The sequence below is a fragment of the Bos javanicus genome, chromosome 28, assembly GCF_032452875.1.
Source record: "Bos javanicus breed banteng chromosome 28, ARS-OSU_banteng_1.0, whole genome shotgun sequence".
NCBI classification, from domain to species: Eukaryota; Metazoa; Chordata; class Mammalia; order Artiodactyla; family Bovidae; genus Bos; species Bos javanicus.
This window is the reverse complement of record NC_083895.1, coordinates 47,252,501-47,267,003: the sequence shown is the minus strand read 5'-3', so window position 1 is coordinate 47,267,003 and position 14,503 is coordinate 47,252,501. Positions and strand designations below refer to the sequence as shown.

At 54.7% G+C, this 14,503-nt stretch overlaps 1 protein-coding gene across 1 annotated transcript; it reads right to left on the bottom strand.

Annotated features, from left to right (window-relative positions):
- Positions 1-2,796: 2,796 nt before the first annotated feature.
- Positions 2,797-14,293, bottom strand: AGT (angiotensinogen). Its single transcript, XM_061405778.1, has 5 exons — positions 14,186-14,293; positions 9,056-9,912; positions 5,875-6,142; positions 4,209-4,353; positions 2,797-3,481 (listed from the first exon to the last, which is right to left on the bottom strand). The coding sequence occupies exons 2-5, from the start codon at positions 9,882-9,884 to the stop codon at positions 3,293-3,295; spliced, it is 1,431 nt and encodes a 476-aa protein (XP_061261762.1). The 5' UTR covers positions 9,885-9,912; positions 14,186-14,293; the 3' UTR covers positions 2,797-3,292.
- Between the last annotated feature and the right edge of the window lie 210 nt (positions 14,294-14,503).

Below are 14,503 nucleotides of genomic sequence, written 5' to 3'. Positions count from 1 at the left end.
GAGGAGCCAGCTCGCCAGGCTGGGCTGTGCTTCCTTGTGTGGTGCTGGGCACGTGGGCAGCAGGGGCAGGACAGGGAAGAGAGCTGGGTGTACAGTGGAGAGCTGCTGAGCTGGCAGCTGCAGACTGAGTGGGACACTGGTCGCCCTGGGACTCCATGTTCAGCGCTGGGGTGCCTGGCACACAGACCTAGGATCTGAAGAAGCTAAGGGAAAGGCCTGCGTTGCCCGCAGCCTCGTGCTCCAAGGTGAGCCTGTAGCAGCATAACGGTGCATGCACACCCTGCCCTGCACCGTCACACCTTCTAGTCACACGTGTTCCCTGAGGCCATGCCGAGCTCTGCACCAGCACAGCCTGCCCCGGCAGCTGTGCCATCCAGCCTTGGGCGGAGGTGTGCTCCAGCACTGTCTGCGGCCACTTGACCTCTCTTGATCGTTCCTGAACGTGGCGGACAGCAGTCAGGTGTATCAGCCCCTCATCGCCAGCACTGCTCTTCCCAATCTGCAGAAGAGGGAGCAGAAATTAAGCAGTGAAATGAGTAAGAGGTTTGGGATCTGATGACGTTCTTCATGGGGCCTTGAGATGACTGCCCCTGGCTGTCCTCAGGCTAGGGCTCGTGCCCACCAGGAATATCAGATTGAAGGTAACTGTGGCTGCTGGATGATGACCTTATCTACTGGATAAGCACTGTGCAACCCCAGGAAGACATAGGATTTGCTGCAGAAATATTGAAGAGAAATCTCTACAATTAATATTTTTGTGTTGAATTATCTAGAACATGCTGCTATTGAGTGTCCTGACCAACTTTCGTTTTGTCAGAATAAAAGAGCTCCGCAACAAGGACAGCGAGTCCATTAGTCTACTTCCAGTTGCTTTCTGAAATAAAGTCAAAAACACCAACATTCCTCTTCCTCCCGCTGCCGTGCTAGTGCTGTCCCAGGTCTATGCAGACAACTTCAGAACCACAGTTACGACTCAGGATAACTCTTGTCCGGCTGGGTCCCCTCACCCAGCACAAAGCTGGACTTTCAGTGGGCCCCTCACAAATATATGTCAAATGAGGAAAGGCATTTATTTCCTGGGAGGATATTTTTTGGCAAGCAGCTCTTAATCCAGTAATCACGTATTTTGAAAATAACCATTTTATGTTTGAAGTTGTCTTAGAAATTACAGAAGACACTGCAAAGGTTATGTTTCTGGTTTGAACATGTGTCCCCTTGAGATCCTAAATCCAAGAGGTGAGTCCTGACTGGCTGCGGCCACATTCCCTTCTAGAAGCCTGTGTTTGGAGGGGAGCTTTTGAGCATCACTTAAAGCAGTGCTCCCTAAACTCTAGTGTGATCCCTGGGCCTCCTGTAAAGATACACATCCTGACTCAGGAGGTCTGGGTGGGGCCTGAGGGCCTGCCTCTCTCACAGGCTCTCAGGGCAGTGCTCCCACGAGCCTCTACGGGAGGGTCCTGTCCTTGCCTTTCAAGCTGCTTGGGGCTGTGCTCACAACTTGCGCTGTGGCCCCGAGTCACTGCTTTCTCCTCTTCCAGTCTCTCTGTTCCTCCCTCTTAACAATGATGGCTGTGCCAGCGCTAAGGCCTCACCAGAGCCCATCTCAAGACCTTGAATCACAGCTGCAAAGCCCCCCTTGCCATCTAAGATCATGTTCATGGATGCTAGGGACGGGGGCCTGGCTGTCTTTGCGTGCCATTATTCAGCTTGCCACAGTTGCCCACAGGTGGGCACCCCAATCCCTGCTGTGGTTCTGTGGAACAGGACTTCTAGACAGGGTGGAGGTCATGAACTCTGTATGGACTAAGGTCCAATGATGTACTGGTGGTTATTATTCATTTATTCACCCAAGCGTTTCCCATTTTACAAATAAGGATGGGGAGGCCCAGAGAGGCTAAAGAACTGGATCTGGGTTAGTAAGTTGGAGCTGGACTCCTGCCAGCCGCTGTCTCTGGAATCCCTGCTCCTAAGCAATCCCATGCTGCCCCATGTGCCAGGTGCAGCAGACTAGAAGCCTCTGAGGCCCACCTCAGAGGCTTCCCAGGTGATGGCTGGGAAGGACACCATCACCCCTGACGTCAGAACTAGGCAGAGGGTTTCCAGCTGCAGAAGGGGCCCTTGGGTGTGTAGGGAGAGAGCCTGAGACGCTGGCCTGGGCTGGCCTTGGTCCAGCTGCAGACCCTGCCTCCATCCTCACAGCTCCCTCTGGACGAGCCAAACCCTTGGAATAGCTGCAATGGCCCAGACTGGGCAGCTCCTACAAGCAGACCGCCGATCCCACCCGTTTCCAGCCCTCCAGCCTCCCAGCTCCCCTGTCCCCCTGCCCTGCGCCTTGAGCCCTGTGGTAGTGGCTATACTGCAAGCCTACTTAGTCCTCTGAGTATTCATGCAAGGGAGGGAGAGGATGTGCCTTCTGTTCATTTCACAGTCAGGGGAAAACAGCAGCGGCCCACCTCCTTCCCCGGATTTAGAAGGTGGGGTCCCCACTGAGGGGGACATGTGCCCGTGTTCATGGGTGGAGATTTCTCTCTCCATCTTCTGATTCCAGGCGGTGTGAACAGCACTCCATGGGCGGGCCCAGGAGGACGAGTGACAGCTGTCCCCCGCCCAGTTGTGCCCAGCGGGGTCTGTGCAGCTGGTCACCACCGCCCAGAACTTCTCCAGACAAGGCTGAGGACAGCCTGTGCCTTCCATGAAAGCCCCATGCAAACAGGGCTCCAGGTCCTAGAAAGCCCTTGTGTTGGTACAGCCTGCTGGCTACCTCCCACATATTTGTCCTGCCGCTGCCAAGGGAAAGAAGTTTTCTTTTTGTTTATTGTTGCAAGACATTTATTAGTAACACAGGGATAATCAGCCAGGGATTACGGATTAACATACATTCAGACTCTTGTGTTTTTTTCATAATGTGTTTTTCAGAAACCGCAAGTATCAGGGGAAGGGAGAAGAGAGAAACCCAGAGAAAGGAAGGCATTGGGGGCCCACTTGCAGGGCATCTTCACCGTCAATAAGCCAAAGGTAAGCCTGGGGCAATGAGAAAGGGGTGTTTTAATTTTAATGCCCAATTTTGTTCTCAGTGAAAAAGGAAACCATTTTTGGTTTCAAAGTCAAGCTGATGTGTTCAAACTCATCAGAAGCAGTGGCCCGTGCAAAACAGGGGCTCATGGCCCTGCATCCAGCACCACCACCCAAAGGCTGCTCAAGGTACACAACGCACGTTTCCTGAGGAGCGGCTGCTCTCAGCTCCGGGTGGACCCGTGGAATCGAGCGGGGGCGCAACACGTGGGTGGCGGCCTCACTCAGCACTCAGCGGGCGGGACACGCGGCCCAGGAAGTGCAGGGCGCCCGAGCTTCTCTCCAGGACAGCCAACAGGAACGGGCTGTTCAAGGTCACCTCCAAGGCCTCTGGCCCGGCCGGCTGTGGGACGGACTCTGGGGCCTGCTCTCCATCTGCTTTTAGTTCAAAAAGAACGCTGTTCAGCACCTGCAAAGCAGTGAGCCTAGGCGTCACTCCTGAAGGCCTGGGCCCCAGGGGGAACCATTCTCCAGCCTGCCCACCCTCACTTGACCCAACTCATGGGACGCAACGGCTCCTCTCTGAAGTGTCCCTAAAACCCACCTGTCTCCACTTTCCCCTGCTGTCCCGGGCAGGCGAAGTCTTTGGCCCCTGGCCCCTGGCCCACCAGGGCTTGCTTCCCCTCTCTGCTAACGGCAGAGGGCTCCGAGGCCAGGACTGTGAGCCACCCCCACTTCTCAGCCTCCCAGCATTAAGGCACTTCTCAGCTGTGGGTTGCATCACCCCTGTGCTCCTGGGACAGTCCGTCCACTGCTGTGTGCTTCCCTGAAGCCAGGAGCTGAGTGCCAGGGCCAGCAGCCAGCCCAGAGGCTCTGCTCGCCAGGCCCTAGTCCTGGCCCTGCTGTAGGATCTGGAGAGGAGCCAAGGCGAGGCCTGGCTGCGCGGAGCCACGAACACATGCAGGGGAGGGTTTCACTGCTCTCCAGCTGTCCCTGGGAAGACCCAGAGAGCGCTGGTCACTTCTCCCCCACCCTGGGCCAACAGCCTCCTGGCCACGCACTCACACCTCTCCATCCTAACCGCCTCTACCCAGCCCACCCCCTCGGTGACGCCTCCCCTGTGTCCCCCTCGCCCGTGCCTCCCACTGCACGAGCACACAGAGCCACGGCAGGCATGGATGCCACCCGCCCAGTACCTTTCCAACTCTAAGGTTGGCATCGCTGATTTTGCTCAGGTTTGCCTCGGCGCCCAGCAGGGTAGGCAGCTTGGCCTGGGCAAGCAGGTCCTGCAGGTCATAGGACGCTTTCAGTGTCAGCTGGGGCATGGTCAGGTGGATGGCCCTGGGGAGACGACACATGGTGACCAAGGGTATCTCACAGTGTGAGGCCCTGGGGCACGCTGGGCTCACAGAAGACCCGGGAAGCATGTGCTCCTGAACAAGGACCTGTTGCCATGCTCACTCAGCTAGGGTGTCATGGGAAAACTTTCAGCAATAAACACACTAACAAGCTTTCATTTTCTTTGAAATACTATGAGAGGGAGGTACAAAATTCAACAGTGGGGCTCTGAGGGATTGATGTGAATAGTTGTCAGTTCTGTCTCCTGTTCCTTTTTTCGGTTGGCTGCATTGAAAGCACACTCAGTGGGTAATCCTCAAATGCTGCCCTCTAAAATAACGTCCTGTCTCATTACCTTCCAGTGCAGTGGCAAGCTCCCCGTGGGAGGGAAAGGGACGGGGCACACGGTCAGCCTCTGGGCGTGCCACTTAGGTCAGGCCAGGTCACCTCCACCAGAAGCCCTGCCTTCCCTGGGCATCGCTGAGAGCCCATCGATGTTTCCCGTGACTGTACGTGGCTGTCAGCACACCGTGTCCATAGCGGTGTATTCACAGCCCCCCAAAGGTAGAAGGGACCCCAGTGTCCCATCAGTGGGTGGATGGATACACGGAAGGCGGCAGATGCACACAATGGAATACTATTTAGCCTTAAAAGGAAGGAAATTCTGACACAAGATACAATATGGGTGAGCCTTGAGGACACAACGCTAAGAGAGATAAACCCAACACCAAAGGCCAAATACTACGTGGCATACCCCTACTGGGGTACACCGAGGAGTCGGCACATGGAGACAGAGAGCAGAAGGGTGGCTGTCGGGCCGGGCAGGGGAAATAAGGAGACAGAGAGCAGAAGGGTGGCTGTCGGGCCGGGCAGGGGAAATAAGGAGACAGAGAGCAGAAGGGTGGCTGTCGGGACGGGCAGGGGAAATAAGGAGACAGAGAGCAGAAGGGTGGCTGTCGGGCCGGGCAGGGGAAATAAGGAGTTAGTGCTCACTGGGCACAGAGTTCCAGTTTGGGAGGGTAAAAGTTTCTGAAGCCCATGGTGGGTAGCACAGAAACGTGAAGGTATTGACGTCATGTTGATAAACACTTAAAAATTGCTCAGGTGATCGATTTTATGTTACATGAATGACTTAAAAAGTGTTGACCTCAGGAGGCCCCCTGTGCCCCTCAATGCCTGTCTCAGAGCAGAGGGCCTGCTGGATGTGAGCCTCCCAACCCTGCAGCTCAGTGTCAGCACAAGGCAGGTGGATTCGTCCTCCCCTAAGTCTCCTGCGCCCAGAGAGAGGAGATGAGAAGAGCTGAGTCCCTGCCCGGAGGGGGTGCTTTGTGGGGGTGCCCAGGCCTCTACTCACCTTTCCCACCTGCCCGCCCCCCGCCTGCTGGGCGCCCAAGGCTCAGCCGACACGGCGCCCTTGCCCACCCACGTGCCCCCACTCCCTGGGCAGAACTGCCCACGCAGATCCCCGCTCTCTGGGGTGGGGGGGCAGCCCAGGAGGGTCCAAGCAGTTTCCTGGAGCCATACCGAGGAGAGAGGTTCTTCATTCGGGTCAGGAAGTTGTGCTGGAAGGTGAGGGCCTCCACCTTCCGCAGGTCGGGGGTGTGGTGCGGCTGGATGAGCAGCAGGTAGGTGTTGGCGCTCAGGGGCACGCGGGTCACGGAGAGGTTGTTCTGGCTGTCGCTCCAGAAGTGGAAGATGCCGGTGCCAGAGAGCATGGGGACTGACACCGAGGTGGTGTTGTCCACCCAGAACTCCTTGAGCCCTGGCAGCAGGGAGAACCCCTTCATCTTTCCTGGGGACCCGGCAGGAGACAGGAAGGGAAGAGTAAGGGAAAGCACGGGGCTCTGGCGGAGCAGAGGGCTGCCCCTAAAGCGTCCACCACCACCAAAGCCTCCTTCCTGGCTCTCCCTCCCCCCGCCCCAGGCTGCTCTGCCCTTTCCTGGCCCCTCAACTTCACCAGCCCCAGGGCACCCAACAAAGCCTTCCTCCTGCAAAATCCACCAACTGCCAATGTTGAAAACGTAGAACACGCCAGGCCCCAACCTGAGGCCCACAGAGGAAAATCCTACCCCACTATTAACAGACCAGGTAAACTCAGGCCCAGAGCTGTCCTGGCCCCAAGCCTGGGCTCTGCCCTGCTCACTTAGAAAAAAAAAAAAAAAAGGCACTATCTTTCAGAGAAGTTTTAGGTTCACAGCAAAATTAAGAGGAAAAGTGCAGATATTTCCCGTATACCCACCACTCCCCAGCAACACACAGCCTCCCCTGCACCAGCTCCATTAAATGGCACATTTGTTAACACTGATGAACATCATCATCACCCAGAGTCCATGGTTCACAGCAGAGTCCACTCTTGGACATTTTACAGGTTTAGACAAACACACAATGACGTATCCACCATTATGCCGTTGTACAGAATTGCTTCACATTTCTTGGTACCCCTCCCTGCTAGAGACCCAGGATGACCAGTGGATGTGAGCTGTGTGAAACCTTTGTGCTGGGCCTTGAGGGGAGGGGCAAGGCTCCTGTCACCTCGCACCCCTTGGGGTCCTGGAGCTGAGCTGCCAGCTGACTCAGCTGTTGAGCAAACTGTTGAAAGCACTGTCACTCGGGCGGTCTCCATAGCAGCCTCTGCTCCACAAGCACACCCCCTCCCTCTGCAGCCTGCCCAGCCCCTTGAAAGGCCCATTGTGTGGTTGTTCCTGGGAGAACAAGGTGAAGTTGAGGATGAGCCCATCATGAAGTGGCCCCTGGCACTTGGAGGTCTGAGCAGAGGTGACTAAGTGAGTCAGGGCCGTGAGTTCTCTGAGGAGCGAGAGTAGGGAGCTGGGGAAGGGTGCCCAGGTATTGGGAGACAGGAGTAACAGGGTCCCCAGCCCTGCCTTGTCCTCTAGCCTGGGATCCCTGTGTCTTCAGGCAAGTTCAGCTCACAGGAGGGCTGCACACAAGAAGCTGGCCCACAGGACTGACAGGAGGCTTGTTAGTTTATGGGGAAAAAGGACGCTACCTCCAAAAAGATACAGGAGGCTGAAACAAGGGTACCTGCTGCCTACCCTGCTCATCTCATCGCACAGCATCCTGTCCTCATCCAGAGATTAAGAACATCTCGCCAGGTTAGAACAACAGGTGTGGCCCATTTCTGGGGCCAGTGGCTCTCTCTGACTCTGCCTTTTGGGGAGTAGGCCTTTCTCAATGAGCTCTCCTCCTGGGCACCTGTTAGTGACTCTTGGCTCAGCCCAGGGGCCCCCCTCGGTCCTACATGGGGTGCAGCCACCCTCAGCTCCGGGGTCCCTGACTGGACGCTGCTCCCAAGACCTGTCAGTGCCGGGATCTGTGCGATCCTGGGCTATCACCTTCCTCCTTCTCCCGGGGGGCAGCCTGCTGCCTCTTCTTGGCAGCTTTTCAGACTTCCAGGTTATTGTCAGAGTAAGAAAACAACTGTGTTCTGGTCAACCTTCCTCTGTCCTCACGGTTCTGCCTTCTGGCCGCCGACATCCTTGTCTCTCAGTTCCACTCGTTGCATATATTGATGGGACCTCACACACAGCTTCCCTGGCCCACCCATCCATTCACAGAGCTTCAGAGTCTTGTTCCTGGAACCGTTTGCTGAGCAATTGCATAACCTTCCAACCATTCTTCCTGCCTCCAGTCCCCATAGCACAGGCCAGGGACCTCTGAGCAGAATGCCTGGCGCCCAGCTCCCAGACACCCACAACTCCAACCTCCCATTAGCACATTCAAAGTCTCAAAACCTGGCCTTGACCCATCTCTCTGGCCTTGCCTAACACTGATCCCATTCTGTCCCTCTGAGCTCAGGCCAAACAAAGTCACCCCTATTCTGGTTCCTCGTCCTGACCCTTGCAGTCTTGCAGCATTGCCCAGCCTTCCTTCTGTTCTCTCCCAGGCGACATTCTTCCCCAAGCACTCTGAGCCCCGGGCACCTGCACAAAGCAGCTTGCCTTCAGCTCTGGGGCTGAGGCATTGGCCTGTGGGATCCAGCTTTCTGGTTAACCACAGTCAGCAAGCTGAATCGGGGCTTGTGTGGCCTCCCTATTCTCCCCTCTGAGACACCAGCTCAGAGTCTTGCAAGTAATACATCTCCAATCATTATTTCCGAATGAATGAACAACTTGTGTGTTAGGCATTATTTTGGTAATAACTTTCTCCCAATATGAAAATGATCCCAGCAAACAAACTGGTTATTTTTGCATTGGACAGTGAACTTCTCAAGGACAAGATCCCTTGACCTCAACAGACAGGAACCCATCTCTTCTGTGTGTGGAGCTGGGCCACGAGATATGTGTTTGGAAACCAGGGCCCTGCTTGTGGCTGTGCCATCAGGAGCGGTCACTTTGTTTGTCTGAGTCTTGTTCATCACTGATGAACAAGGGCAATCATACCTCTTCACTGCATCTCAAGGCGGTCCAGTGATGAAAGGAAAAGGATTCAGCGTAGCAGCTGCACATAGTAGGGTGGCAGATGGGGAGGCCAGTGCTCAGATAACGCTCATCCAAGGAGCCCAGTGGGGCAGCCACTTGGTACTCTGTAAGGCTGGCCCCAGGTACTTGTTCATCTGCCCCCCTGCCCATCTCCAGGCATGGCCCTGCTCAGCTGAGCTGAGATGCTGGACAGTGGGTTCATACAGAAAGAACTGCCACCCTCCGGCACTGGCCAGGGGCAGAGCCCCGCCAAGGGCTGGCCTTACCTTGGAAGTGGACGTAGGCATTGAAGAGCAGGGTGCTGTCTGGGCTGACCGCTGTCAGGGCTCTGCCCATGTTCCACCCCGTCACTGACTGCATGAACCTGTTGATCTTCTCAGCAGCGAGATTTGGGTCCGTGGACAAGTCTAGTGAGCGCGGGAGAGTGATGGGGGCAAAGGAAGAGAGGCTTTGCACGAAGGGCTGCTTCAGGTGCAGGCCAGGGGCTGTGAAGAGGCCAACCACCGTGGACAGGAGCAGCCTGGCCTGACTGCTGGCCCCACCCTGGGCGACCAGAAGGCCCTGGATGGTCTGCAGGGAGGACAGGACCTTGTGGCCATCCAGCCGGGAGGTGCAGCCCTGACCCTCTCCAGGGACACCCAGGAATGCCTGTAGTCTGCTGGCCGTGGGGTCTAAGGCCCCCACATAGAAAGAGGTCAGGGTGCTGAAGAGGGCCACTGGGGAGAACACAGCCCCACTGGCCACACTCCATGTCTCGCTCAGTGTCTTGTACATGTGGAAGCCCATGAAGTTGAGCAGCAGCCCCACCTCTGAGGCCCGCAGCCGATCTTCAGCCTCTAGCTTCTCGGTGGCTCGAACCAGCTGTTCCCACAGGGCCTCCTCATCCACTGCGGATGACTTGGTCTGAATGGGTACAGGTGTGAAAGTTGGGTCTGGAGGTGTCTCCACACTGGGTTTCTCCAGCTGGTCACAGTTGCTCTTGCTGTAGACGAGGAGGTGGAAGGGGTGTACATACACCCGGTCGCCAGCAGCCAGGCCAGCCCAGGCCAAGAGGCAAAGGATGGCAGCCCCTAGGCTCAGGCCAGCAGGAGCCATCTCTGACCAGGCACTTGCTTCTGCTATCCTGAAATATTTTGTGAAGAGTTAAAGGGGATTATTACGTGTCTTCCAGCAACATTCCCTGCAACCAGTCAGCACATGAGACATCCATCCCTGTCTCGTAAATTTCAAAGAGAAGAAGTGGCTCAAAGCTCTGTGAAAGAATCTACAGATACGCTCCAGTTGCAAGTGCACCATCGTGGGCTCACCTGTGCTTTGGTGGGCTTTATTTCGGGGTTGGGTTTGGGTTTTATTTTGTTTAAAGTTTAAAGTGGTAAGGATGTCTGAATATTAAGACATTTGTGTATTTTAAAGAAAAATATGAAATGGGGTTATTTTAATGTAAACACATGTTTTCATAAAATATCGCAGGTGTTTTTATCAAGAATATGTAAGCGGCTGATCCATTTTTACCTTAGTTAGTGGTATGATGCTTCAGTCAATAATTACATGTTTAACAAAAGAGAAATATGGAAGCATCTTAATTTATTTTTAAATGAACGCTTTGAGTAAAAAAAGTATCATGATAGTTGTTATGCCGAAATTTAGAAACTCATATGTCAAAGTTGATGGAAGAAATTTTTACATACTCAAGTACGGAGAAATCATTCTGGTTTATCCAAAATGGAGCTGGTGGCCACTGTGGATGTTGTTTCAGATATGTTCTTTTATCACTGAAAACTTGAATTTACTGAACCTTAACAAACTCAAGACCGTAGTCCTAGCTGCCAGCTGCAGCCTTCTGGTCTCAAGGTGTCCCCTTGTAACTATGCAACCATTTTGAACCCCAACCAATCCTTGCTTAACAAACAGCCTTACTTCTTGCCAGTTCCAGTCCTAGTTCTTGACAAACAACGTACCTAATTGTGCGGTTTTCGCCTTCATAAGCCTCCTCTGTTTTGCTGTCTGGTGGAACACGACTCAAGTGCTTCCTGAATCTCTGTCTCTCTGCGATAGGCCTCAGTGTGGCTCAAATACAACAGTTGTCTATTCCTTTTATAGATTATTTATTGATTATTTTTGTTAACAAACTCCTGACCCCTAGTGCCTCAAAATGCAACTGTATTTGGAGACAGTCTTTAAAGAGGTAATTTAGGTTAAATGAGGCCTTAAGGATGGGCATTAATCCAGGCTGACCGGTGTCCTTATAAGAAGAGATCAGGACACAGGGAGAACCGCATGAAATTACAAGGGGAGGATGGGGAGGAGACCACCTGCAAGCCGAAGAAAGAAGCCTCGGAGAAACCAACCCTGTCAACACCCTGTTCTTGAACTACCAGCCTCCAGAATCATGAGAATACAGATTTCTTCTGTGTAAGACTCCAGTCTGTGGCTCTGTTGGTAGCAGCCCATAACACCAATATGCCCACCTGTTCAAGGCTATAAATTTCCCCAAAGAACAAAATGTGGAGCAGCAGGGGTCTTTGCGGGGCTCCAAGCTCTAGGGTAGGTGGTAAATCATTTTGGAATACAAGACCAACTCACACAGAGGTTTCTCCTGTGCTACAAATTAGCCTGACAAGAAAATAGTCCAGCTGTGTGGGGAATGTTCCCCTATTTCCCCAGCTAAGGTGTATAGTTTAGAATGGAGATCTCATATTTGTTTGGCACATGACAATTCACAAAAGCTCTTTCCCATGGATTATCCAGTCTAAGGTGTCATGTAAGCTAAGATTGTTTCACTTCTTTGCAGACACAGAAAGGGGAGTTCTGAGATACAGAGAAACATCCCCAAGCTCATATTACAGCAAGGATGTAACAGAGATCCGATTCCAACCTACTTTACTCTCATAGGGTATTCTCCATCCCGGTGCTCACAGGACTCACCCAGAAAGCCTGAGAAACTAACAATCTGAGTCTCACCTCCAGAGATGCTAATTAACTGACCCTGGGAAGGGTCTGAGAAAGGGCTTTTAGTCTACCAGTGGTTCTAACATGCAGCTGGAATTAAGCACCATAGACTCAAGCTGGGGAAGCCCAGACATCCCTGCCTGTCTCAACCCCCTCGCTAGCTCGCACTCGCCCTGCGGAGTAGATCTCCGAGGGACTCCAAGTCATCTGTGCCCAAGCCCATTCACCAACAGTCAGATTTCACTGGCCTGTGTCCAGTTGTCCGGGGAGGTGCGACAGTGTAGAACCTCCGCCTGCCTCACCTGGGGCAGGTGAGGTGGGACTCGGTACCTCTGCCTCAGCCTCACTTCTAGCCAAGAGAACAGGCGTGGGATGAGCTCCTGGGAGAAAAGGCTCCTGGGTCGGCTCTGCTGGCTTTTTCTGCGATGGTTCTCGCTGAGAGATGAATATGCCCTTGATGGGTTCATTCAGCTCTAGCAGTTTTTATATGACACCTCCTTCATTTTGGGGGAGGGGAGTGCCGTACTACCAGGTAACGGCTCAGCCTTCCCACTCCCCTCCTCACTCTCCCCTGCCTTCCCAGAGCTGGCCTGGGGCTCCTCGGAGCTACGGTACATCACCACCAATTCCAGGTCGCCTGGAAGCCTAGCTGGTTCCTGCACACCCATGCACGCCTGGTCAGGTGCGGTGACTGCAGCTGCCTGGCGAGGGCCTCTGGATGATGCGCGTGTACTCACTCTGCTCTAAGTGTCAAATTGCCAAGGGAACTCTGACCTCTGATCTTAACCCCCACCTACTCCCCTTCCAAGCTGTTTGACTCCACCCACTGTTCCCACAAGGAGTTACACAACACGGAAGAAAAGGACAGAAACTTCTCTCTTTAGAGGCCTTCCTGTCAGGCAGGCCTAAGTTGCCCGTTGACACTGCTCCTGGGGAGACTGGCGGGGCCTGAATCCTTCAGGAGCAGGCCTAAGGGGCCTGGGCCAGCCGCCTCCCAGCTGCCTTCAGGCCCAGGCCCGTTTCAGGAGATTAACCAGGTAGAACAGAGGCTGTTGTTTGCTCTCAGTTGTGGTCGGTCTCACTGGCCTAGGTGCTAAGCCAGCACGCAGCCTCCCAGCCCGACAGCCACGCCTTGGGTTTTCTCTTCCACCCGCCTACACCTGGGCTCCCCCTCGACCAGCCTCTCCTGCAAGGCTTCTTACGTCTCAGGGCTTGTGCTCAAGGCTAATGAGGACGGTAGCAAACGCAAGTGCAAGGCTGCTCACGGTTTGAGTGACGTCAGGGGTCAAGTCTGAACCCTCACAGCAGCCCACCTTCCTGTCTGGGCCTCCCCACCACCACCTGCACCCTGCGACTGGCCCTCCACGCCCGGCACTCTGGACTCACTCCTCCTGCCCTCCTCTCCTCGCCCTGTGGTGCTAGTCACCTGCAGCTCTGATCACTGAGTTACTCGTGTTTCTTATGTTTGGCATTTATCACCTGTCTCCTTCCACACGCATGCAAATCCTGGAAGACTGAGGTTCTTGCTCTGTTTTGCTTACTGATGTGTCCCACATTCCCCAAAATACAATAAGTGGTGGCTAGATGATGCTGTCCTGCACATGAAGAGAGCAGTTCGGAGACTTGCTCAAGTTCACACGGCTGGTAAGAGGCAGATCTAGTATTTGAACCCAGAGCCCCTGACTCCATCCTCCACACCCTCAAGCACTGATCTACGCGACTTTGAACAAGACTGTGTCTCCCTAGCTCACCCTAAAGCTTAGGAGCACTGTCGGGTTGCACTGCCAGGCTGCACTGGCACTCTTAATTTATAGCACAGTTCCCGAGAGAGGGGGGCCAGGTATTGCCGTTGGTTCCACTTTACAGATAAGCAAACCGAGGCTCCGGAGACAGAGTGATGAGCTTGACTGCTCAGACCTGGGCCTTGAACCCAGGACCAGAGCCAGCACTGCCTCAGAAGAGTGGCAGGAAGATAGACCACTGCTCCCCTGAGCCCTGTGGGGACGCAGCCCCGGGCTCACTGAGCCTGCCCTTCTCCCCAGCTCCACTGCCTGCACAAGCCTTGCTTGTCCTCTGGCTGGAGGAGGACCCAGGGGACTCCTTCTGCACTGGCCGCCTAGGACCCAGTCCTGCTCAGAGAGAGCGGAGGACCTGGCCAGCCTGCCTGCTGCTGAAGGGAGCAGTTCCTCTGGTGAGACCCATGGTACGCTCCGGGGAGGGACAGCCCGTGCCTAGGGGAGAGGCACCCTCCAAGTCTGCAGTGGTAATGTCGGCTGCAGCCCAGGTCACCGCTGTCCCCTGGTTCCTGGGTGCAATTTAGCCACAGACTTCCAGCAGCTCTCTCCCATACCTGTCGACCAGAGCACCCAGCTTTCTCCTACCAGCAAACAAGGCAGCCGCATGAAGAGAGCTGGGGAGGGGTGTGTGTGGAGAGGGCCCCCACTCACCTTCTGCTCTCGTCCTCAAAACAGGGTGGCCTCTTCCTCTGGCTGGGCCACCGAGGCCCTATTTATGTCTGAGGGGTGGGGATGGAGCGGTTCCCAGAGCGTCCTGTGCTCAGGCCAGCGGGAGGGTGTTTACATGACTTGGCCAGGCCGTGGGGGTGGGGGCCTCAGCAGCCTCCCAACTAGAGGGACAAATGCCAGGCCAGGCGACTCTTAGGATGGGCCTCCTTCCAGGAATCCAGGGTGATCAATGCACTGTTGCTGCTGACACTGAATGGTACACAGTCAAGTTACACATTTACTGAAGTTTGCTCGAGTAGG

Bases quoted from the DNA above. Each gene is read 5' to 3' on its own strand.
- AGT (XM_061405778.1), bottom strand. From the start codon at position 9,884: ATGGCTCCTGCTGGCCTGAGCCTAGGGGCTGCCATCCTTTGCCTCTTG. The intron at 6,143-9,055 runs GTAAGGCCAGCC...CCGGGTCCCCAG, and splicing joins TGCCTACGTCCACTTCCAAG to GAAAGATGAAGGGGTTCTCC. The intron at 3,482-4,208 runs GTACTGGGCGGG...ACTGCTTTGCAG, and splicing joins CCAACCTTAGAGTTGGAAAG to GTGCTGAACAGCGTTCTTTT.